Here is a 17153-nt window from a genome sequence, read left to right as displayed (position 1 = left end):
AGAAAGTGTGCGTAACAGGCGCCGTGGTCTCTTTGTTACAGTATGAATCGTTCGGAATTGCTGTCTGTGAAAGACGTGAACTAATTTGAAGGAACAAGCCAAGTCATTCTGGTTGTGTAACACTGAGTGAGAGAATCCTTTCCGAACCGATGTTACTTCCACGTTGCTCCCTTCCCCTCCGTCAGGACAGCGGTGCTAATCCGGGCACTGACATATAGACTGGAGAGGCTGGTAGCCGCCACGCTGGAGGATGTGCCCCGCCAGGACCAAGTGCTAAGCTGTAGAAACTCTGTTTAGCTCTGGGACCGACTAATAATACAGACAGGAAAGCTGACCTAGAGGGCTGACCTCCCCAAGCCCCTGGCTGTAGGCTTAGAGGGTCAACACCAAAAGGAGCCCAGGAGATCATCTGGTTGACTGGTTTCCATGGCGAGGTGCTTTAGACCCTCTGCCTCCGAGTCCCCTGGGGATGCTTATTACAAATGCAGCTTCTGTACGGCAGCCGAAGCAAGACACGGTCCTGGTTTGGAGTCCGGGTCAGGAGGAAAGAAGTACAGGACATCATCAGAGCCACGTGTAAGATTATAATGTGGACGCATGTTACCTGAACACTGTGTCGATGTGAAATGGCCTTAGTGCAGAGATGGTGCTGTGAGCCCGATATGTCCTTGTCCTTGGCAGATACATGCTAAAATATTTAGCACTAGAGGGGCATGATAGCTTAAATGGCAAAATGTTAACAGCTGAATCCAGGCCAAGGCGGGGAGGGAGTTCTGTTTTTCTGGCAGATTTTCTATGAGCTCCAAAGTTTTTTTAAGTTTGGAAATGCAATTTCCTCAGTCCTTTTACTAAACCAGAATCTCTGTGGGTGGTGCCGAAAATCTGTATTTTAACAAGCTCCCCAGGTGATTCTTAAGTACACTAAAGTTGTATTTAGGTCTCTGGTTAAAAAAGAAAGTCTCATTTGAATCACTCTTTCTCTCTTAACAACTAAGTAAAGGCGTACATTCTTACACTTGGAACTAATCTTAGTCTAGTGCTTGATAAATGATCAGTCCCCATCCAGATGTTTGTAAATCGTATCTTTGGAAGGAAATACCTCACTTGCCCAGAGAAGCTTAAGGAATATTCAGGCCTGGCTACTAGAAGCTGCCCTGTGTGAGGTGCAGGCACCAATCCGGAAGTGTGGCTTATGTTTTCCTCTTGGTGTGCAGTCTGGTTGTGAGCGATTACGAGGCCCTGGTTTGCCCCCCGAAGATGCGGTTAGCCCACGAAGCAGCCCAACCGCTGTGTGTTTACAGTGAAAAGGAGGAAGCGGTGTTGGTATTGTGTTAGCAGCTAGACAAATAAAACATTTGTTATTACATACTGGTGTCTGACGAGAAGCACTCTTGATTTGATGAGTCACCCATCTAGCGTGGCTGGTTGCTCATGAGTGTTTGTTTGTTTTCTGTGCCAGGCAAGTCCCTCTCCAGCGGATCAGGTATCTGCTGGGGCTCCTAAGTACCCAAAGAAAGAGAAGAGAGCTCTTCTGAGTTCACTAGGGAAGAAAAGTTAGGGAAAGGGCGGAGGGAATTGAGTTATATATTGTTAGAGAGGTTTATTTCTGTTTATTTAATTTTTTTTTTTTTTAAGCTGGGCTGGTAAGAGAAGGGAGCAAAGCTGTCCGTGTTTCCTTTGAAGAAGGAAGAAAGTCAGGGTGGGAGGGGGGCGTGTTTTCCTCTGGTGGCCGCTAGGTGGTGCCATTGGCCCAGGTCAGCCTGATGATTCAGGTAGAGTTATCTGTGGTTCACCTGCGCCCTTTACTCACAAATTAGGTGTTTATAAATCAGGGCTGTTTGCTTTCTTCCATTCCTTTTTACCTGGCCCTTGCCCTTGAGCAAAGGAGTCTAAGTGCTTTTTTTTTTAAATGATATGAAATAACCATATCACTTTCTTTTAAAACGATCAAAATGGAGTTGAGTTGCTTTCTTTCTCTAATGGAGAAGAGTGAGCTCCCCTCCCTTCTTTCTGTCTGTGGTCACGGGCTTGGGAAAGAACATAGTTCCCCAGATTAGCACGTGGGCCCTTAGGAAATAAAGCATCACCTTTTCCCGGTCTCGGCTCCAGGGCCCATGCGGAGCTCAGAGGCGACAGTGGTTAAGCCTTGTTACCCACCGCTGAGCATGAGGGCTCTGGTGTGTCACGTGCCCGGGGCGTGGTGGTCTGTGGCAACTCGCTGCCGCCGCCACCGGGTTCACTGAGTTTGTCGAGAAGCTCAAACATCTCGTATCTGTAGCAACTCTCTTTTAACTTCAGCAAGTTGTCTTTATTAAAACAAATGGAATTTTAAGAAACAGAACATTACACACTTGTAAGGTATCTGAACTCGGGCTTCCCTACAAAATACAGAACCTGCAGTCTGCACTTGAGAGCATTAAAAGCTTGGTATTATTAACAGAGTGCCTTTTATTAAGTCCCTAAAATGTGTCCCACATTGTATGGGCACTTCACACATGCTAACCCTCACAACTCACAGTACCTACTGGGCGTCTCCTGTGCACAGAGTGAGATGTGGCCTATTCCTGCATTTTGCAAGTAGAATCTTTGGTAAAAACTGTAGTCACAGTAGAACCTCTGTTGTTAGAGTACAGAACAGATTCTAGAGCTATAACTATTTGATTTTTTTTTAAAAAACATGCAAAGAACCAGCTTGGTGGCCGTGTTGTGAAATGCATCAGCTGCAGCTGCAATCATTTGTGGTCGGAGAGGCCCGAGTGTTCCTGGTTGGGCTGTGGCTTTGTTTAGAATTAAGAGGCTTATAAAGGAAGCCATAGAAACCCTGAGTTCCCCAATTGCTGTGTTGCAGGAAACGGGGCAGTTAGTCAGCATCCATTGTCCTGCCTGGATTGTTTAAGATTTCGTTTCGAGACGGCCTGAAAACGCTTCATGGCTTGATTATGTGGTTATTATCAGGCTTCCTCTTCTCAACATTTGCTTTAGAAACCATTGTGGGAAGAACATTTCTGCAACTATTGTGAAATACCTACCTTTGATGTCATTAAGGTCTAAGGCCTTTATGTAACAGATTGATGTGAGGAGGAAGAAATACGCCTCTTCTGGGTTGCTGGTCTACAGTACTTTGTCAGCGGGCTACAGGATTGGAGAGCACCATTAACTGTGGTTGCGTTCGGAAGACCCACTGGTACCCACGCAGGTGCTTGGGCTCCTGTTTGAAATCGACTTTTTTTCCCTCCTGTCCAGAGCCATGGTGTGATTAGGTCTCTGTGTTAGCTGTGCTGAGGACCTGCCTGACTCCCACAGGGGTCCCCAGAGAACGGCTCAGATTCTGCAGAGCCTGTGTTCTAAGCCAGACCCTCTGAAGCACAGCCCGAGGTGCCCTGAACACTGACTCCTCAAGTCCTTCCTTTGAGAGCTTCCCGAAGAGAAGGCCATCCTGGGCCACACCCCCCAGTGCTGAGTCACCACCTGTGGATGGGGCCAGGACAGGCGTGTTTTTGAAAAGCTCCCCCAGTGACTCTCATGTGCCCCTCCCACTAACTCATCTAGTGTATCTTTTTTTTAAAAAAAATCATAACCCACCCGAAGTTCTTAGACAAAGACTAAATGATAATAAATTTGACATTTTAAATTCAGTATGGTTAAGGCATTATGGAACGAACACATTTGTTGTCTTTTGATGACTTTGGGTATTACTCAGAAAATGCATTCTCGCTTCTGATGATATTTTCAAATGGCAAGGTGGAGGTGGTGGGGTGGGTGGAATTTTATAAGTTTCAGAACAAGTTTCCTTCCACCGCTGGTCCCAGGAATTTATACTATGATGATGATGACAATGACGATGATGATGATGAGATTCCCTATTTCTACCTTCAGGAGAATGGCGTTTCACCTGGAGCTCCTTAACTCTTGGGTGTATCTTCTCCACGGCTCTCCCTCTCCTGTGTTTTCACTTCCTGCAGCTGCGCTGCGCCCCTGTTGCTCCCTGAGGCTTGATCCTGCCTTGTCCCCCCTTGCTACTGATTCCTGAGTCTGACACTGTCCTGGCTTGGGGTGCCGCTAGCCCAGGTATCTGTCACCTGCCCTCACAGCGTAGACCCCAGATCAGCTTCACCATCACCTGGGCGACCAAGGAATGCAGACTTTAGGGCTCCACCCAGCCTGCTCGGATCCGAGTGTGCATCTCGAGATCCCCACGCCAAGCCATCCAGGTGCATGCTGCCATGTGAGGGCACCCGTGTCTGGGGCACTGCTGTCCCATCCTTCTCCCTGCCCGCTCTCTCCAGTGCGAATTTGTCTGTCTGTCACGTCGGGCTGCTCTTTGTCCGAGCTGTAGATCTGGGCTTCGTGTTTCATTTCATTTTGCCTGTCATTCATTGATTCACTCAGAAACTCATGGGCTGCCTCCCAGAGCCGAGCGTTGGGGATGCAGGGAGCAAAACCAGACCTGGTTCCTACCCTCATGAAACGTACCTGAAGTGGGAGAAGCAACTGTTAACTAATCACATCACTACTTATAACTGTGAGATTGCAGTGAGCACTTCAGAGGAGAGAGCCGAGAGCACCGCTGGCAGTTAGGGACACTAGGGAGGCTTCCCCGGGGAGGTGATGCTGTGCTCAGCACTGGGGTGTGAGCAGGAGTCAAGCAAAAAGCAGGGATGGCTTTCCAGGCAGGAGGAACAGCACGTGCGAAGGCCCAGTTCTTTATAGAAACCTTGCAGAGAATTAATAAAAAAGGAACACTGAGTTGTTCTAAAGCCCTTCATCTTTATCTGCTCCTCTGCCCACCTTCTTCATTCCTTAAGCTGGCCTCCACCCTTGGCTTCCTACCTGCATGATACGACCAGGTGCTCAGCTGCACACTTTTCGGGTTGTTAGTCTACCACACCACAATTGCATTCACTAGTTAAGCCAGTTTCCTTTGTTGTTCTCTGACTATACCGTGGTCAGAGTCTAACCTTCCCACTAATCCTCCCTTCATACATGTATTCTTAAGTAAACTCAATATTGAAGTATACAATACATACACAAAGGTGTGCACAAATCCTAAATGCAGAGCCTGATAGATTTTCTCCAAGTGAATACACCAGTCTCATTAGTGCCTAGATCAAGAAATAGAATAGTGTAGTATCCCAGAAGACCCTGGGCCCCCCTCCGTCCTTGCACCCAGAAGTAACCAACCACCTTCCTTTATGCTCTGAGCATTGATTAGTTTTGCCTGTGTTAAAACTTCGTGTGACTGTATTCATGCTATCGGTAATCTGTTGTGTCTGTCTGCCGTTACTCAACCTGATTTTGGAGGAATTCATTCCTGTTGTGTGTAACCGTCATCCCTTTACATCCTTCGTTGTGTAGTCACGTGAGGTGTGCCCCCGCCACAACTCACTCATTCTGCTGACGGGCATTTCGGTCTTTTCCAGGTTGGGGCTACTGTGAAGATTCCTGCATACCTATTTTAGCGAAATAAATGGCACATTTCTTCTGTTGGGGATGTGCCTTGAAGTAGACTTGCTGCATCACAGGATATACGTAGGTGCAGTGACGTAGATACTGCCGGACCATGTGTACCGCCAGCAGTGCTTGAGCGTGCCAGGCGCTCCACACCCTGCTCAGCGCTTGGTTTTTCAGACTTTCCTGGAGCCGTCCTGCTGGGTGTGTGGTGCCGTTGCTTTGTGGTGGTAATTCGCATTTCTCTGACAACTAATTTGGCTGCTATATTCTAACAGGTTGTTTTCCTGCTTGTTAATTCACAGGTGCTCTTTATATATTTGTAAATATGGATTGCAGGTAGTTCTGTGGGTTGCCTTTTTATCCTTTGAAATAGTTTCTTTTAATGAATAGACGTTCTTAATTTTAATGTGATGAAACTTGTCAGTAAATGTCTTTATATTTTAAATCATTTTCACACCACATTTAGTTCTGTAAAACCTTAGGGGAGGGATACACAAATATATAATAAAAGAAGGAAAACAAACAATTAAAAGCTTGGGAATATTTAGACCAGGGAGATAATAAAACACACAAACAAGCCGCATAACCCTATGAATGTATTATAATTTCACGGTAAGTTTTCTTAGAGCTTCTTAGAAGTCAAAACTCAAGCAGAAGTGTGGTCTGTTACGTAGTTCTCGTTATTCTCGTGCGGTCCTCATATTGCGGAGATCAAAGCGGATAGGTGGGGGTAGGTAGGCTGTGAGGCAGGTTCCCACACAACTGGTAATTTGCATATCAGAGGACTAACGGGTACATCTTCTCTTACAGGTTATTCAGCGATAGTTATGACCTCCCGATTACGAGCGCTGGGTGGAAGAATTAATATACGCGCCTCAGAATTACCCAAAGAGAAAACTCGAGCTGAAGTCGTCTGCAGCATCCGCTTTTTAGATGGCTCGGTACAGACCTTTAAAGTTAATGTAAGTTCTCCAACTTTAATTTTTTATGAGCTAATGCCCCTGTGGAATAATTTTTTCTTCATCTTATAAATCAAGAGATGGAAACTATTTTAAAACGAAAGCTTGAGGTCTCAGATCTTGTATGCTGAGGTTGGACTGGAAATAGCCTTCAAGACTATGCCCACACTCTCACCACCCGGACGGTCTCTCCCCCTCTCCGTTGTGACGTGAACTTGGGTGATTCTTAGATGTTACTTCTTCTGTGACTTTTTTTTTTTTTTTGCCAACTTCCAGAGCTAGTGCTCCAGTCACTATGCTGTCCTGCATGTGCCTTATCAGAGCCTGTGTCACACTGCGTGAGCAATAGTTGTGTTTATTAGGGTGCATGTTGCTCTTTGAAGCGTCAGCTCCTGGAGGACAAGAACAGAGTCATTTCCCCAGGACCTGGCACGGGGCTGGGCACACAGCTGGTGCTCATTAAACGTGCAGACGGGCGGGTTCTCTGTGGGGGGCAGTTGCACAGTTAGCCTCCCAGGAAGGCCTGGCTGCTCCCACCGCAAGCCCGCGGCAGAGCGGGCTTAGGAAGGTTCCAGCGTCCCGGCCAGCAGTGAGATGTGTGCACGGTAGCCATCCCCACTGCCCCGCCCCACCCCACTCACCGCGTAGGCTCGTGACCTTTGCCTGCCTCTCCCATCCTCTGGCCAGTCCCAAAGGGCTCAGCCCCCACCCTGGGCTGGCTGCCAGCTGCTGCCCCAGTGTGGAAAGTTCAGTGTGTAAGGAAAGGTACCAGAGAGAGAAGGTGGGGGATGAGAATACCCAGAGGACGATAAAAGGCCACAAGACCTTAAAGGGTAACAGAAACTGAACCCTGTGTCTCCTGCCCCACCCCCACAAGTTTGCCTTCTGCGGCACCCGTCATTGTGGCCCTTGGAGGCTGAGCAGGAAGCGGGGAGAGGGCACTTTCCATGAAGTCCAGCATGATGGTGGGCGCTGATTTCCCCCTCCTTGTCCAGGGTTAGGACAGCTGCCTTGTCTCCCTCCAGGGGACAAGATGCAGGCCGATGACTAAGGACATGGGAATTTGGCTGGCGGAGAGTGGAAGTGGACAGGAGAGATAGGTATTCTCCAGCTTCTGCCCACCTCCCCCATCTGCTTCTGCAGGCCCCCCGGCCCAGGGCCCCCATCTTTTGCAGATGAGGGACATTACTGTAGCAGAAGGACACACCCCAGCCAGGGCATGCCGTTGTCTAGTTAGGTGTCTCTGGAATCAAATTGGGGGCTTAGGACACACACCTGTGGTGTATTTATTAGGCCAGTTTATAGAAAAACCATCCCCTGGGGCAGCACTGCCCAGGAGAACCTTCTGCAATGCTGGGAGGTGGTCTGGATCCACGCTGGCCCACGCGGGCGCCACCAGCCACGTGTGGCTATCCAGCACTGGGAATGTGGCCAGAGTCCCCAATGAACTAAAGTTATTTTAATAAATGAAAATGTAAATAGTTTTCTCTTACTTTGGGTAGTGCGGCCCTTGTGAGTATTTCTTAGAGTACATCAGAGCCCCTCGGGTGCTCTCTGGTGGGGGGGCCTGAGACTCTGCATCCTAACTGCCCGCCAAGCAAGCTTCAGGCACATTACAGTTTGGAGAACCACTGATTCAGGGGCCTTCTGTCAAGGTCAGACATACTTCCTCAAAAAGCAGCTGCTTTGGTTCACTGAACTTTGTCCTACATTCCGGTTCCTTTTATAACATCGTCATCTATAGAATTTTGTGATTGAACCAGCTCTGCAGAGGTGACGTGTATCTCTTCTAGTTGCTGTGTACCGACAGCTTCATTTCTGTCTGACGCCCTTGTTAAAATTGTTGTCAGTCTGGAGCTCCTCCGCAGCCGTGTATCTTCTTCCTGACGAGAGCAGGAGTGCATATTTAACGGATGCTTACTGGGCACCTCTGTGCCAGGCTTTGCTTCGGAGACAAAGGACACAGCAGTGAACAGAACAGGGCAAAATTCCGTGAAGGAAATGGATCGTAAACAAATGTATACCATGCAGTGGTATTATGTGCTTAGAAGAAACATAAAGCAGGGTAGGTGGGTGGAGAGTAACAAGGAGGGACAAGGGGGTGGGGTCGTCGTTTTACAGAAGTGGTCAGGGAAGACCTCACCTAGAGGAAGTGAGGGAAAGAACCCTGTGCTCCCTGGAGGAAGTGCATTCCAGGGAAAAGAAACAGCCGTGCGAGAGCCCTGAGGCGGAATCCTGGTGAGTGCCGTCACAGACCAGTTTGTGGAAGTAAATGCGTCAGGAGCGGAATGAGCAAAGAGAGGTCAGAGAGATAACGGGTGTTGCAATGGGGAGGGTTGTGCAGAGCCTCGTAGGTCATTCTGCGGGCGCTGGGTTTGTCCTGAGGGAGGCGGAAAGCATTGGTCGGTTTGGGCAGATACCCGGCGTGAGCTGACTCAGGTGTCGCACTGCAGCCGAGGGCCGAGAGACTGTCAGAACAGTCCAGGTCAGGCAGTCAGACTATTCATTTATCCACCAGCTGACCTCATGGGACATGGAGTTTCCCGGGGCCTCTGTTTGCTTATCAGCCATGGGGCTGCTGATGAGGACTTTGCAGAGTTGCTGCAAAGAAGAGACATGCTGTACGAAACGTGCATGTAGTCGTAGCATGTCTGGCTCCTTGTAGATGTTCAGGAGATTGCAATTGTTAATAATATAAAGTATAAAGCCATAGAAATACTAATTTCAACCAGGGGAGCAGGTAGCTCTTGGATGTACTGAGAGAGTGTTTCATAATTTAGGGGGAGAGAATATCTCATAATTCAGCACACATGCCGGGTCATCTTTTCCACAGCGTCACGATTCCCTCGTGATAGAGATGTCCCGGGCAGAGGGCAGAGGTGGCAGAGACAGGGCCCTCGAACAGGAAAAGGGGCTGTGTTCAGGAAATGGGCGTGTCCCCTGTTCCCACATGTCAGGTCCAATGACATGAGACCTTGCCAAAGAAGAGGCTGCAGGAGGGGGCCTGACCGTTACCTAACGTCCTCCCCCGGTCACTGCGACCTACTTTTCAGTACATTATCTGCACTCAAAAGAGCTGCCTTTGCTTCTCCATCCGGTCTATTTCTGACTCATATTGTCCTGAAGTTCAATGGTTCGGCTCAAAGGATTCCTGAGAAGTCAGCCCATTGAAGTAGAATCTGCAGTTTCCCCAACGTCCCACGCTGTTTCCCACCCCGTGCCTTTGTGCCGGGCTGCCTGCTTGAAACAGCTTTTCTTGGCTCCTGTACCGGGAGGGAAGGGACGTCACTCAGCCCCGTGACCCTTGCAGACCCAGGTCGGGGTTGTTTTCACTCGACCCCAGACTGAGTTGAATGTCTGTGTTGTCCTTTTGTGTGTTCACCCTGCCCTGAGCTTGTCTTGGCACCTGACAGCATTTGACATTCCTTGTGACAGTGGCTGCTTCCACGGCTGGCCTCTCTGGGAGGGCAGGAGAAGGACACTTATGTGGCTTTGTCCCCATGCCCAGCATCGTGCCTGCTCCATCGACTCCGAGTGCGGAAGGTGGCCGTGCACTGCCCTGGATGTGAGGTGCGGTTGAATGTCCCCACTGGCTTCTCACTTCTGAGGACGAGGAGCAGTGAGGCAGATAATCCCCTGGTGCATCACGTGCCAAATCTCTTCGAGGGTATTTTGGGTGGCATTTGAGTATTCTTAGCCTCTTCCTTCATGTGGTCAGTAGAGAGCTTTTTCTTCCCCCAAGCACAGGGCGGTGTCTCCTGAGGAGCCAACGACAACTCTCGTGGGATTAGTGTTGTGCTGGGGATAATCCGTGGGTGGGTCTCAGAGCCTTTGCTCTCCCTGTGATCGCCGAGTTTTCCAATTTAGTCGTCATCACTTGGCCATCTCGGCTGAGGGGAAGCAAGAAGTCTTACAGAGTTGAACTACACTGTCTTGAGTTGTATCTGTGTTGTTTTTCTTAACCCTGCTTCCCGCAGGTGCCATGTGGCCTCTGAACTTGAAATTCATCGAAGCATTTCTTATTGTGGGACGTGTGTGCACACAAAACCTCTCTGAACATTTTTGCTCCTTTTCCCTTGCAGTAACAATTTTTTAACCACCAGTTCGTAATTTGTTTTAAAATTCCGTTTTAAGATTTTGCCCATCCCGCATTTTTTTTTTCTAGAAACAAGATACTGGTCAAGTTCTTCTGGATATGGCATTCAACCACTTGTGCGTGACTGAAAATGAGTATTTCGGTTTGCAGCATGGCGATGAATCAGTGGACTCTCCCGTGAGTACCATCCCTTTGAGATGTGCTGGACTTCTGCACAGTTTGGTTTTACATCTTACATTTTCTTACCCAGCAGAGATGGTTGGAAGCAAGCAAACCCATCAGGAAGCAGTTAAAAGGTGAGTGTGACCTCATTTCACTTGAACACTCGGGTGTTAGTGTATCATGACCCAGTTCTCTCCTCCAATCAAAAGTGTGCCTGTCACATCTGGTACCTGGATTCCAGGTGGTCCAGGCGATGTGAGTGAGCTGACTTCTCCCTGTCTGACTCCTGAGTGAGCAGAGATGCTTCCAGATCAGCCCCCAAAGGTCCTCCTCAGTTGTGAGCAAGACAGGGAAAGGTGAAAGAAGGCATCTAAGGGCCAGGAAACCCATGCTGTTTTTACAAGGGAAGGAGGATGGCCTTTTCTAGCCCAGCTGTGAGGGGCAGGCTAGGAAAGACACACACACACACACACACACCCCTCAAGCCCTTTCCAACAGCATAGTTCCAGGAACTGGAGCCCAAGGCATAGGCAGGTGATGTCACAGATACAACACACAGCTCATCAACCAGGAGCGGGTCCCAGTGCAGGTTAACTCCCAGGCACGTGGGCTTTCAACATCACGCTCTGGTCCTCTTTATGCGCCTTGTGCCCCAGACGAACCTGGCTGACCTGCTGGCAAGGGGAGAGACCGTTGTAGGATAGTTTTGAGCATACGATAGGATGCGCTGGGTGCACAGAGGAGGGCAAGACAGACTTGGAGGCCTGTCTGGGACACTCAGTGATGGCTTGAAGAGGTAGGGAGGGGAGCCAAAAGGACACCCAAGGCAGCTGGGGGACTTACCTGTCCCCTGATGTGCAGCTGGTCGGCCTGCACCCAGAGTGACAGCACCACCCACCCTGGAACCAGGCAGCTGTACAGACGTACGTTCATAGGTGCGCACACACCAGTTTGAAGTCTTTGACACAAGGTAGCGATACAGAGAGATGACACTGAAGAGAGGGAAGGGTGGGGCAGGAATGAACTAAGGTAGAGGAGACGGTGAGAAGAGCCTGGCGGAGAAGGCTGGAGTTTCAGAGAGCAAGCGCGTGCTGAGCACTTGGGAAGGGCCAACGGGTGTTCACTGAGGAATGGAGAGGGGTGACACTGGCATTGCGGAGAGCACAGATCTTAGCAGCACAGTCTGAATCTCTCCTATTGCTCTGTCCAGCAAAAGAAATGGGCTCATTTTATCCATGCAAGCAGACTGACTCTTGGTACCATTGCACAAAGCCATCTCTGAGTCTGTTAATTATGTGATATTTGCTAGTATATTAATCACTTGTGGAATACACTTTACATTCAAAGCATGACGTTTTCCAGTGTAAAAATGTTTTTGAAACATGGCCTAGCAGAATCAGAAACCCCAGTGCTGCAATTTGGGGGGTCAGCTGTGTGACCTAAGAAAAGTCACACCTCCAGGTCTGTTAGCTGGCCGCTATGTAAAAAGCTGGTATCAGTAGCAGCCTTGCCTGTTCACAGCCGTGGTGGTGTTAAAGTCAAGAACGTAGATGAAAATGTGTGAAAAGTATAAAATTATTATATATGGGAGATAGCATTTCTTTGTGAATTTTGTACAATTTGCTGATTTATTCCTAAAACAGATAATGGAGTATACTGCTTGAACAGCCCTAAGTTAAACATGTAATAGGAAGTAGATGATGCCTCTCGTTCAATGCTGATGTTACAAAGATATTTTACTTCTTGTAGACATGGAGATTTCTGAACAATCACTTAACTTATACACTCCTTTTTTTGAAATTAATGCTTTTATTGATGGAAAAGCTATGGTCTAGTGAAAAATGCATCACTTATGGGAGAATAGCAGCTTACATACCTTGACTTTTTTTAAGGGAAAATTTAATTTGTTTTTAAAAAATGTTGTAGGAGGTTTCCCCTGTACCCTGCATTTTCGAGTAAGATTTTTTATACCTGATCCCAACACACTGCAGCAAGAACAAACCAGGTAATCCATTTTTTTTAAAGTTTTCTATTTAGTATATAAAAATGGGTAATCACTGAAACTGTACTCTGTATTTTATCGCTGGGGCCAAATCCTTCATTTGGGTATAACTGCACCAATAATTGTGATCCAAGTGAAAATTGGGGTACACAGATTGAAATTTTAATCAGCTAATTCGTTTTCAGTCTTGGGTCTGCTTCTCTAAAATCCCAGCACACTCCCGTCCGTGCCTCCTGCTTTCCCCCCTCCCGACCCCAACCCCCACCCCCACCCCCGCCTCTGGTGCCCATTGAGCTCCTGTGTTCGGAGAACGAAGCTCCTTTCTCCTGATGCAGGCAGGGTTTAGAAGACAAGCTTGTGAACCAGTCCTCTCTAGATCACGTAGCATGGTATCTCTGCAGGGCTGGAATTGAGGCTCGTTAGAGTAACAGGAGGTCTCGAAGCTAAGAATTCTCTATCAGATCCCCAGTTGGTAGGAGCTGGAATGGAGAGCAGGGCAGGGCTGCCTTCTCTCGGTGAATCAGCCAGCCTGGGCAGGCAATCCGTGAACCAGATAAGGAAAAGAGGGCTGTGATAGGAGTTGTTTACCCCTCCGGGCTTGGTGTTTGGCGGAAGCTTTGTGCTGGTGCACGTGGGTTTCCTAGGTGGGGAGCAGTGTTTGGAAAGGAGGGGGGGGGGGCACAGGAGAGCTGTTGCTGTTTGAACAGGTACTGTGCAAACTCAGCCTTGCCTCTGCTCTCCCCCTTGGCAACGTGAAGCCCTTTTGTTCTTGATACTTTTAATTTCCTTGGGCAAGGGTGGGGGGAGCTCTTCCACCAGGAACAGCAGTGAATGGATGTTCAGGAATATTGAATCGATTGTGTGCTCACTGTGGCCGTGAGCCTGCCACCAAACACAGAACGCTGTCTTGTTTCTCTTCCTCCTTGCTTTTTTTAATGGCAGTCACATGGCCACATTTTAACTCTCAGTATGTTTAAAGGCCAAATACTAGTCTGTTACTCTGTTTTGCCTTCTTTGGGCACCTCTTCTTCCTTCCATGGTAGCAGGCACTAGGGGTTCGACTGTGAGTGCCCTGAGGTTAAACTTGAAGCCGGTGTGAGAGATGTCCATCACACTCAGTGGGTGACCGTGGGCAGAGCACACGGTGGGTCGCATTTCCTCCCATAGTGGCCCTGTGCTCCGGTGGACTGAGGGCTCGTGTAGAGATGCTCAGTCCAGCGGGTCAGTCCACAAGCGGCGGTCAGTCCATAAAGTGGTGACATTACCTACGAGAATATGTGTTTGAAATGACCCCAAGCCATTACTAAATATCAGGTTCTGTTCAAGGGATGCTTTAAGAATGGCGTGATGGGATACACATATAAATATAGAAATATAAATATATATAAAATATATATAATATAGATGTGTACAGTGAGTTTTTTAATCACAACCCCACAGTAAAAGGATTTTGATTCATTACACGGGTCCTGAAGCAAACATTTCATAAAACAATAGTAAATGCAAACGTACCCTAACGTTTCCTGTTGTTCTTTCTCCTCTTAAAATGCCAGTCGTGGCCCATGAAATCAATTTTACCCCCAAGCAGTGGGTTCCAACCCCAAGTGCAAACTGTGCTGCCTGCACTGGTGTGCTGCCCCTCCCCCCGTCTGGTCCCTGCGATGCTGTCCAGAGAGAGATGGGGTGGAGGGTTCGCTGGGGCCAGCCCAGGGCACATGTCCCTCTCCAGCACCCTTGGGCACTGGACCTTCACTTCCATAGCCGTGGGGAAGAAGCTCGCTGCCTTTGGGAGCTGACGGAATCTTCCTGCTCGGGCTCCCTGGCCTGAGAGGGAAAGGTGGGGAGTTTAGGACAGAGAGAAGGCTTGGGAGACCTGTGAACGACAGTCTTGGGAGAGGGGGAAATAGATGTGCTTGGTGGTAGAATTACGGCCAGTGGACGGAGGCTGCAGAAGGGCAGGTTTGAGCTCAAGATGAGCAATTGACTAGTTTTTGTTTTTACCTGAGTCCCATATAAACTTCAGTTTGTCCATGCGTTCCTCCTAAAATTCAGTTCTACAGGACCGACACCCAGCCCCACTGCCCCGCCTCCCTTCTTAAGATCCGTGGTGTCCACAGGGTGGTGTAGAGTATAGCTGTCACCTCCTAGGGTTTGGGCACCAGATTTCCCTTTCATGCAGCACGGAACCATGGCAGCAGCCACCCCTGTGGCTCCTAAAGAGCTGGGCCAGGCTTCTGCCATTAACTTTTTACATTAATGTGTGTATGTGTGTTGTTTGCTTGTTTTTACTTAAATGAAGAGTTTTACCTGTGTTCCTGGCACATAGTATTTTATGAAGCCCCAGCTCCGTAGCTTGTCCAAAAGTTAAGTTCCCTTTTAGAAATGTAGCTTGTAAGAGTCAAAGAAGGGGCACAGTGGTAGTACTTGTTGCTTCCCAGGGACCCGGGCAGGGAGGCGTTTGCTGCCTTTTCTGAAGTTGAGCTCATGGACGGGGTGTCGTCTGGGAGCGCTCATGGCAGTTCTGAGAACAGGCATGCCAGGCTCCTCTTCTAAATGTCTTTCCTTTATTCTCACTGCCAAGTAAACATCTCCTTGATAGTCAGCCTTCCCAACTGCTGTTTCTGATAAATTTAGATCTTTGTAAACAGAAGTTTATTTCCTGGCAGACTCAGAATTAGGCTCCTCTGACATGTCCAGGAGCCTGCTCAGTCTGGGCCTCGTCCCACTATTCCGATCTGTTCCCCGTGAGGTCACGGGGTTTACGCAGCAGCTTTGCTGAAGTTGCACGGTGGTGAGAACGTGCTAAACGCCACACACCTTAGAATGGTTAAAATGGTACGTGGTACATTATGTGCATTTTACTACAATGAAAAAATTCAAATTACAAAATCAGTCCCCAAAAAAGCTCTGCCGAATGTATGACAAGGTAGCGTTTGATGAATGGCGATGTCCAGGTTCAGGTTCTCATTTATATCCCTAGGAAGATAACCTGATTAGCTGGGCTCATCAGCGAAAGCCCAGATTTACCATTGGATTATCTCTAATTCTCTCCCTTCTCTTCTTTCTCTCAGTAGCATTGTGGGAGGAGAGAACACTTAATTCTGGTTGAATGTCAGCTTGGATAAACATAGCAACAAACTAGAAAGGACTGATTATGTTCTCTTAGGTGGACAAGGCAGAGCTTCCAACACGGGATAAACGTGAATCAGCAAATCTGTGCTATACCGTGTCTCAGTGCCGGTCTTCAACCCGTGCAGGGTAGCCAGCCGACGGCAATTATAACCAAAGTAGTATCAGAGTTAGGAAATTGATCCTAAGCTTTTTGTCACCAGATGCATCGTAAGTTCGTAGCCTAGTCAGATATTATTCCATTGCATACGTGTCCAGGTTAAAATAAGACATAACTGATCCCACATAACATATCTGAACATCAGTTGCCTCGTCTGTAAAAGACGGAGGTGGTGGTGCCTGCCTCACAGAGCTATTATGAGGCTGAAATGAGAGAGAAAGTTATAAAACATCGTGCACACGGCCCGCAGCTGTGCAAGTAGGAAGTTGTAATGCCGTGGGAAGCATTCACGTCTCAAAACGCCAGCACCTTACCCTTTAAACATAAATCTGAAGGAATCATGAGAATAATCTATTTAAATTGCTGAAATTATCTCTCCGGCCCCTAAATTGTATTTTAAGAAGTTTCACTTTTGTCCTCCTGGCCAGACACTGGAATGTCTATCCCACTTGAGTCCAGGCTTTAAAGAAGAGTGGGAGCTCGCGGCCAAGTGTCACGGGCATGCCGCATCCCTAAATTTAACGCTCTCCAGGGCCCTTCCCAGCCTGCACAGCACTGCAGGTGCCGCTGTGCCCTGCTACCTGGCTGGAGAGCAGACTCACAGGATGCTGGGGCACCTGTGACGACTTCCCGAGCTCCGCCTACGAGTCAGGTCCCGGGTTTTGAAGTGACAGCGCTTACAAGGAAGTGCAGCATCCAGCTCGGGGGCCTTGGCAGCCTCTCGTCGCCTGTCGCACTGGTGCCGGAACACCCACAGTTCCTGGGACACAGGGAAAAACCCAGCTGGGTGTTTGCTCCCCCGCCAAGGAGATGTCTTCACAGACCCTCCTCCCCTCAGCAACTTCATGCAGAGGGTACGTGGGTGTGCAAATGCCATGTTCAGAACAGCAGCCCCTCAAGTGTGCGGGGGCTGCCTGTGCGGAACGTCATAGGTGCTGGTGCTCTCAGATCCCCCGAATTTGATTGGAGAGGTTCAGGCTGAGGGCGGGGCGCTCCCTGACCAGTGAATCCTTGATGGGCTACGTCCACCCCATCCATCCCTGCCCAGCCACCCCGAGGACGGCATGTTCTGGCGTGAGGCTGGTGGGAAGCCGCCCCGCCGATCCAGACTGAGGCAGCAGCGCCAGCCCTCGTTGCCTAAGGGGCGGCCTTGAAATGTGCAGAACAATTCCTGATGCTTTAGACAAAAAAAAA

General features: G+C 48.8%; 1 protein-coding gene across 11 annotated transcripts in view; it reads left to right on the top strand.

The window, feature by feature from the left end:
• PTPN3 (protein tyrosine phosphatase non-receptor type 3) overlaps positions 1-17153 on the top strand; it is a 105003-nt gene that overhangs the window by 23531 nt on the left and 64319 nt on the right. For 5 of the 11 annotated variants that reach the window (XM_028521982.2, XM_036022025.1, XM_036022026.1 and 2 more), the window contains exons 2-5: positions 6262-6413; positions 10576-10683; positions 10757-10802; positions 12595-12673. In XM_028521982.2, the coding sequence (XP_028377783.1) occupies positions 6279-6413; positions 10576-10683; positions 10757-10802; positions 12595-12673 (368 nt within the window). In that variant the 5' untranslated portion in view covers positions 6262-6278. Of the gene's footprint in view, positions 1-6261; positions 6414-10575; positions 10684-10756; positions 10803-12594; positions 12674-17153 lie in introns of those variants that run through there. The other 6 variants (XM_028521991.2, XM_028521973.2, XM_036022028.1 and 3 more) reach the window with 3 other exon arrangements.

The sequence above is a fragment of the Phyllostomus discolor genome, chromosome 3 (genome assembly GCF_004126475.2).
Source record: "Phyllostomus discolor isolate MPI-MPIP mPhyDis1 chromosome 3, mPhyDis1.pri.v3, whole genome shotgun sequence".
NCBI classification, from domain to species: domain Eukaryota; kingdom Metazoa; phylum Chordata; class Mammalia; order Chiroptera; family Phyllostomidae; genus Phyllostomus; species Phyllostomus discolor.
This window is presented reverse-complemented; position numbering and strand designations above follow the sequence as displayed.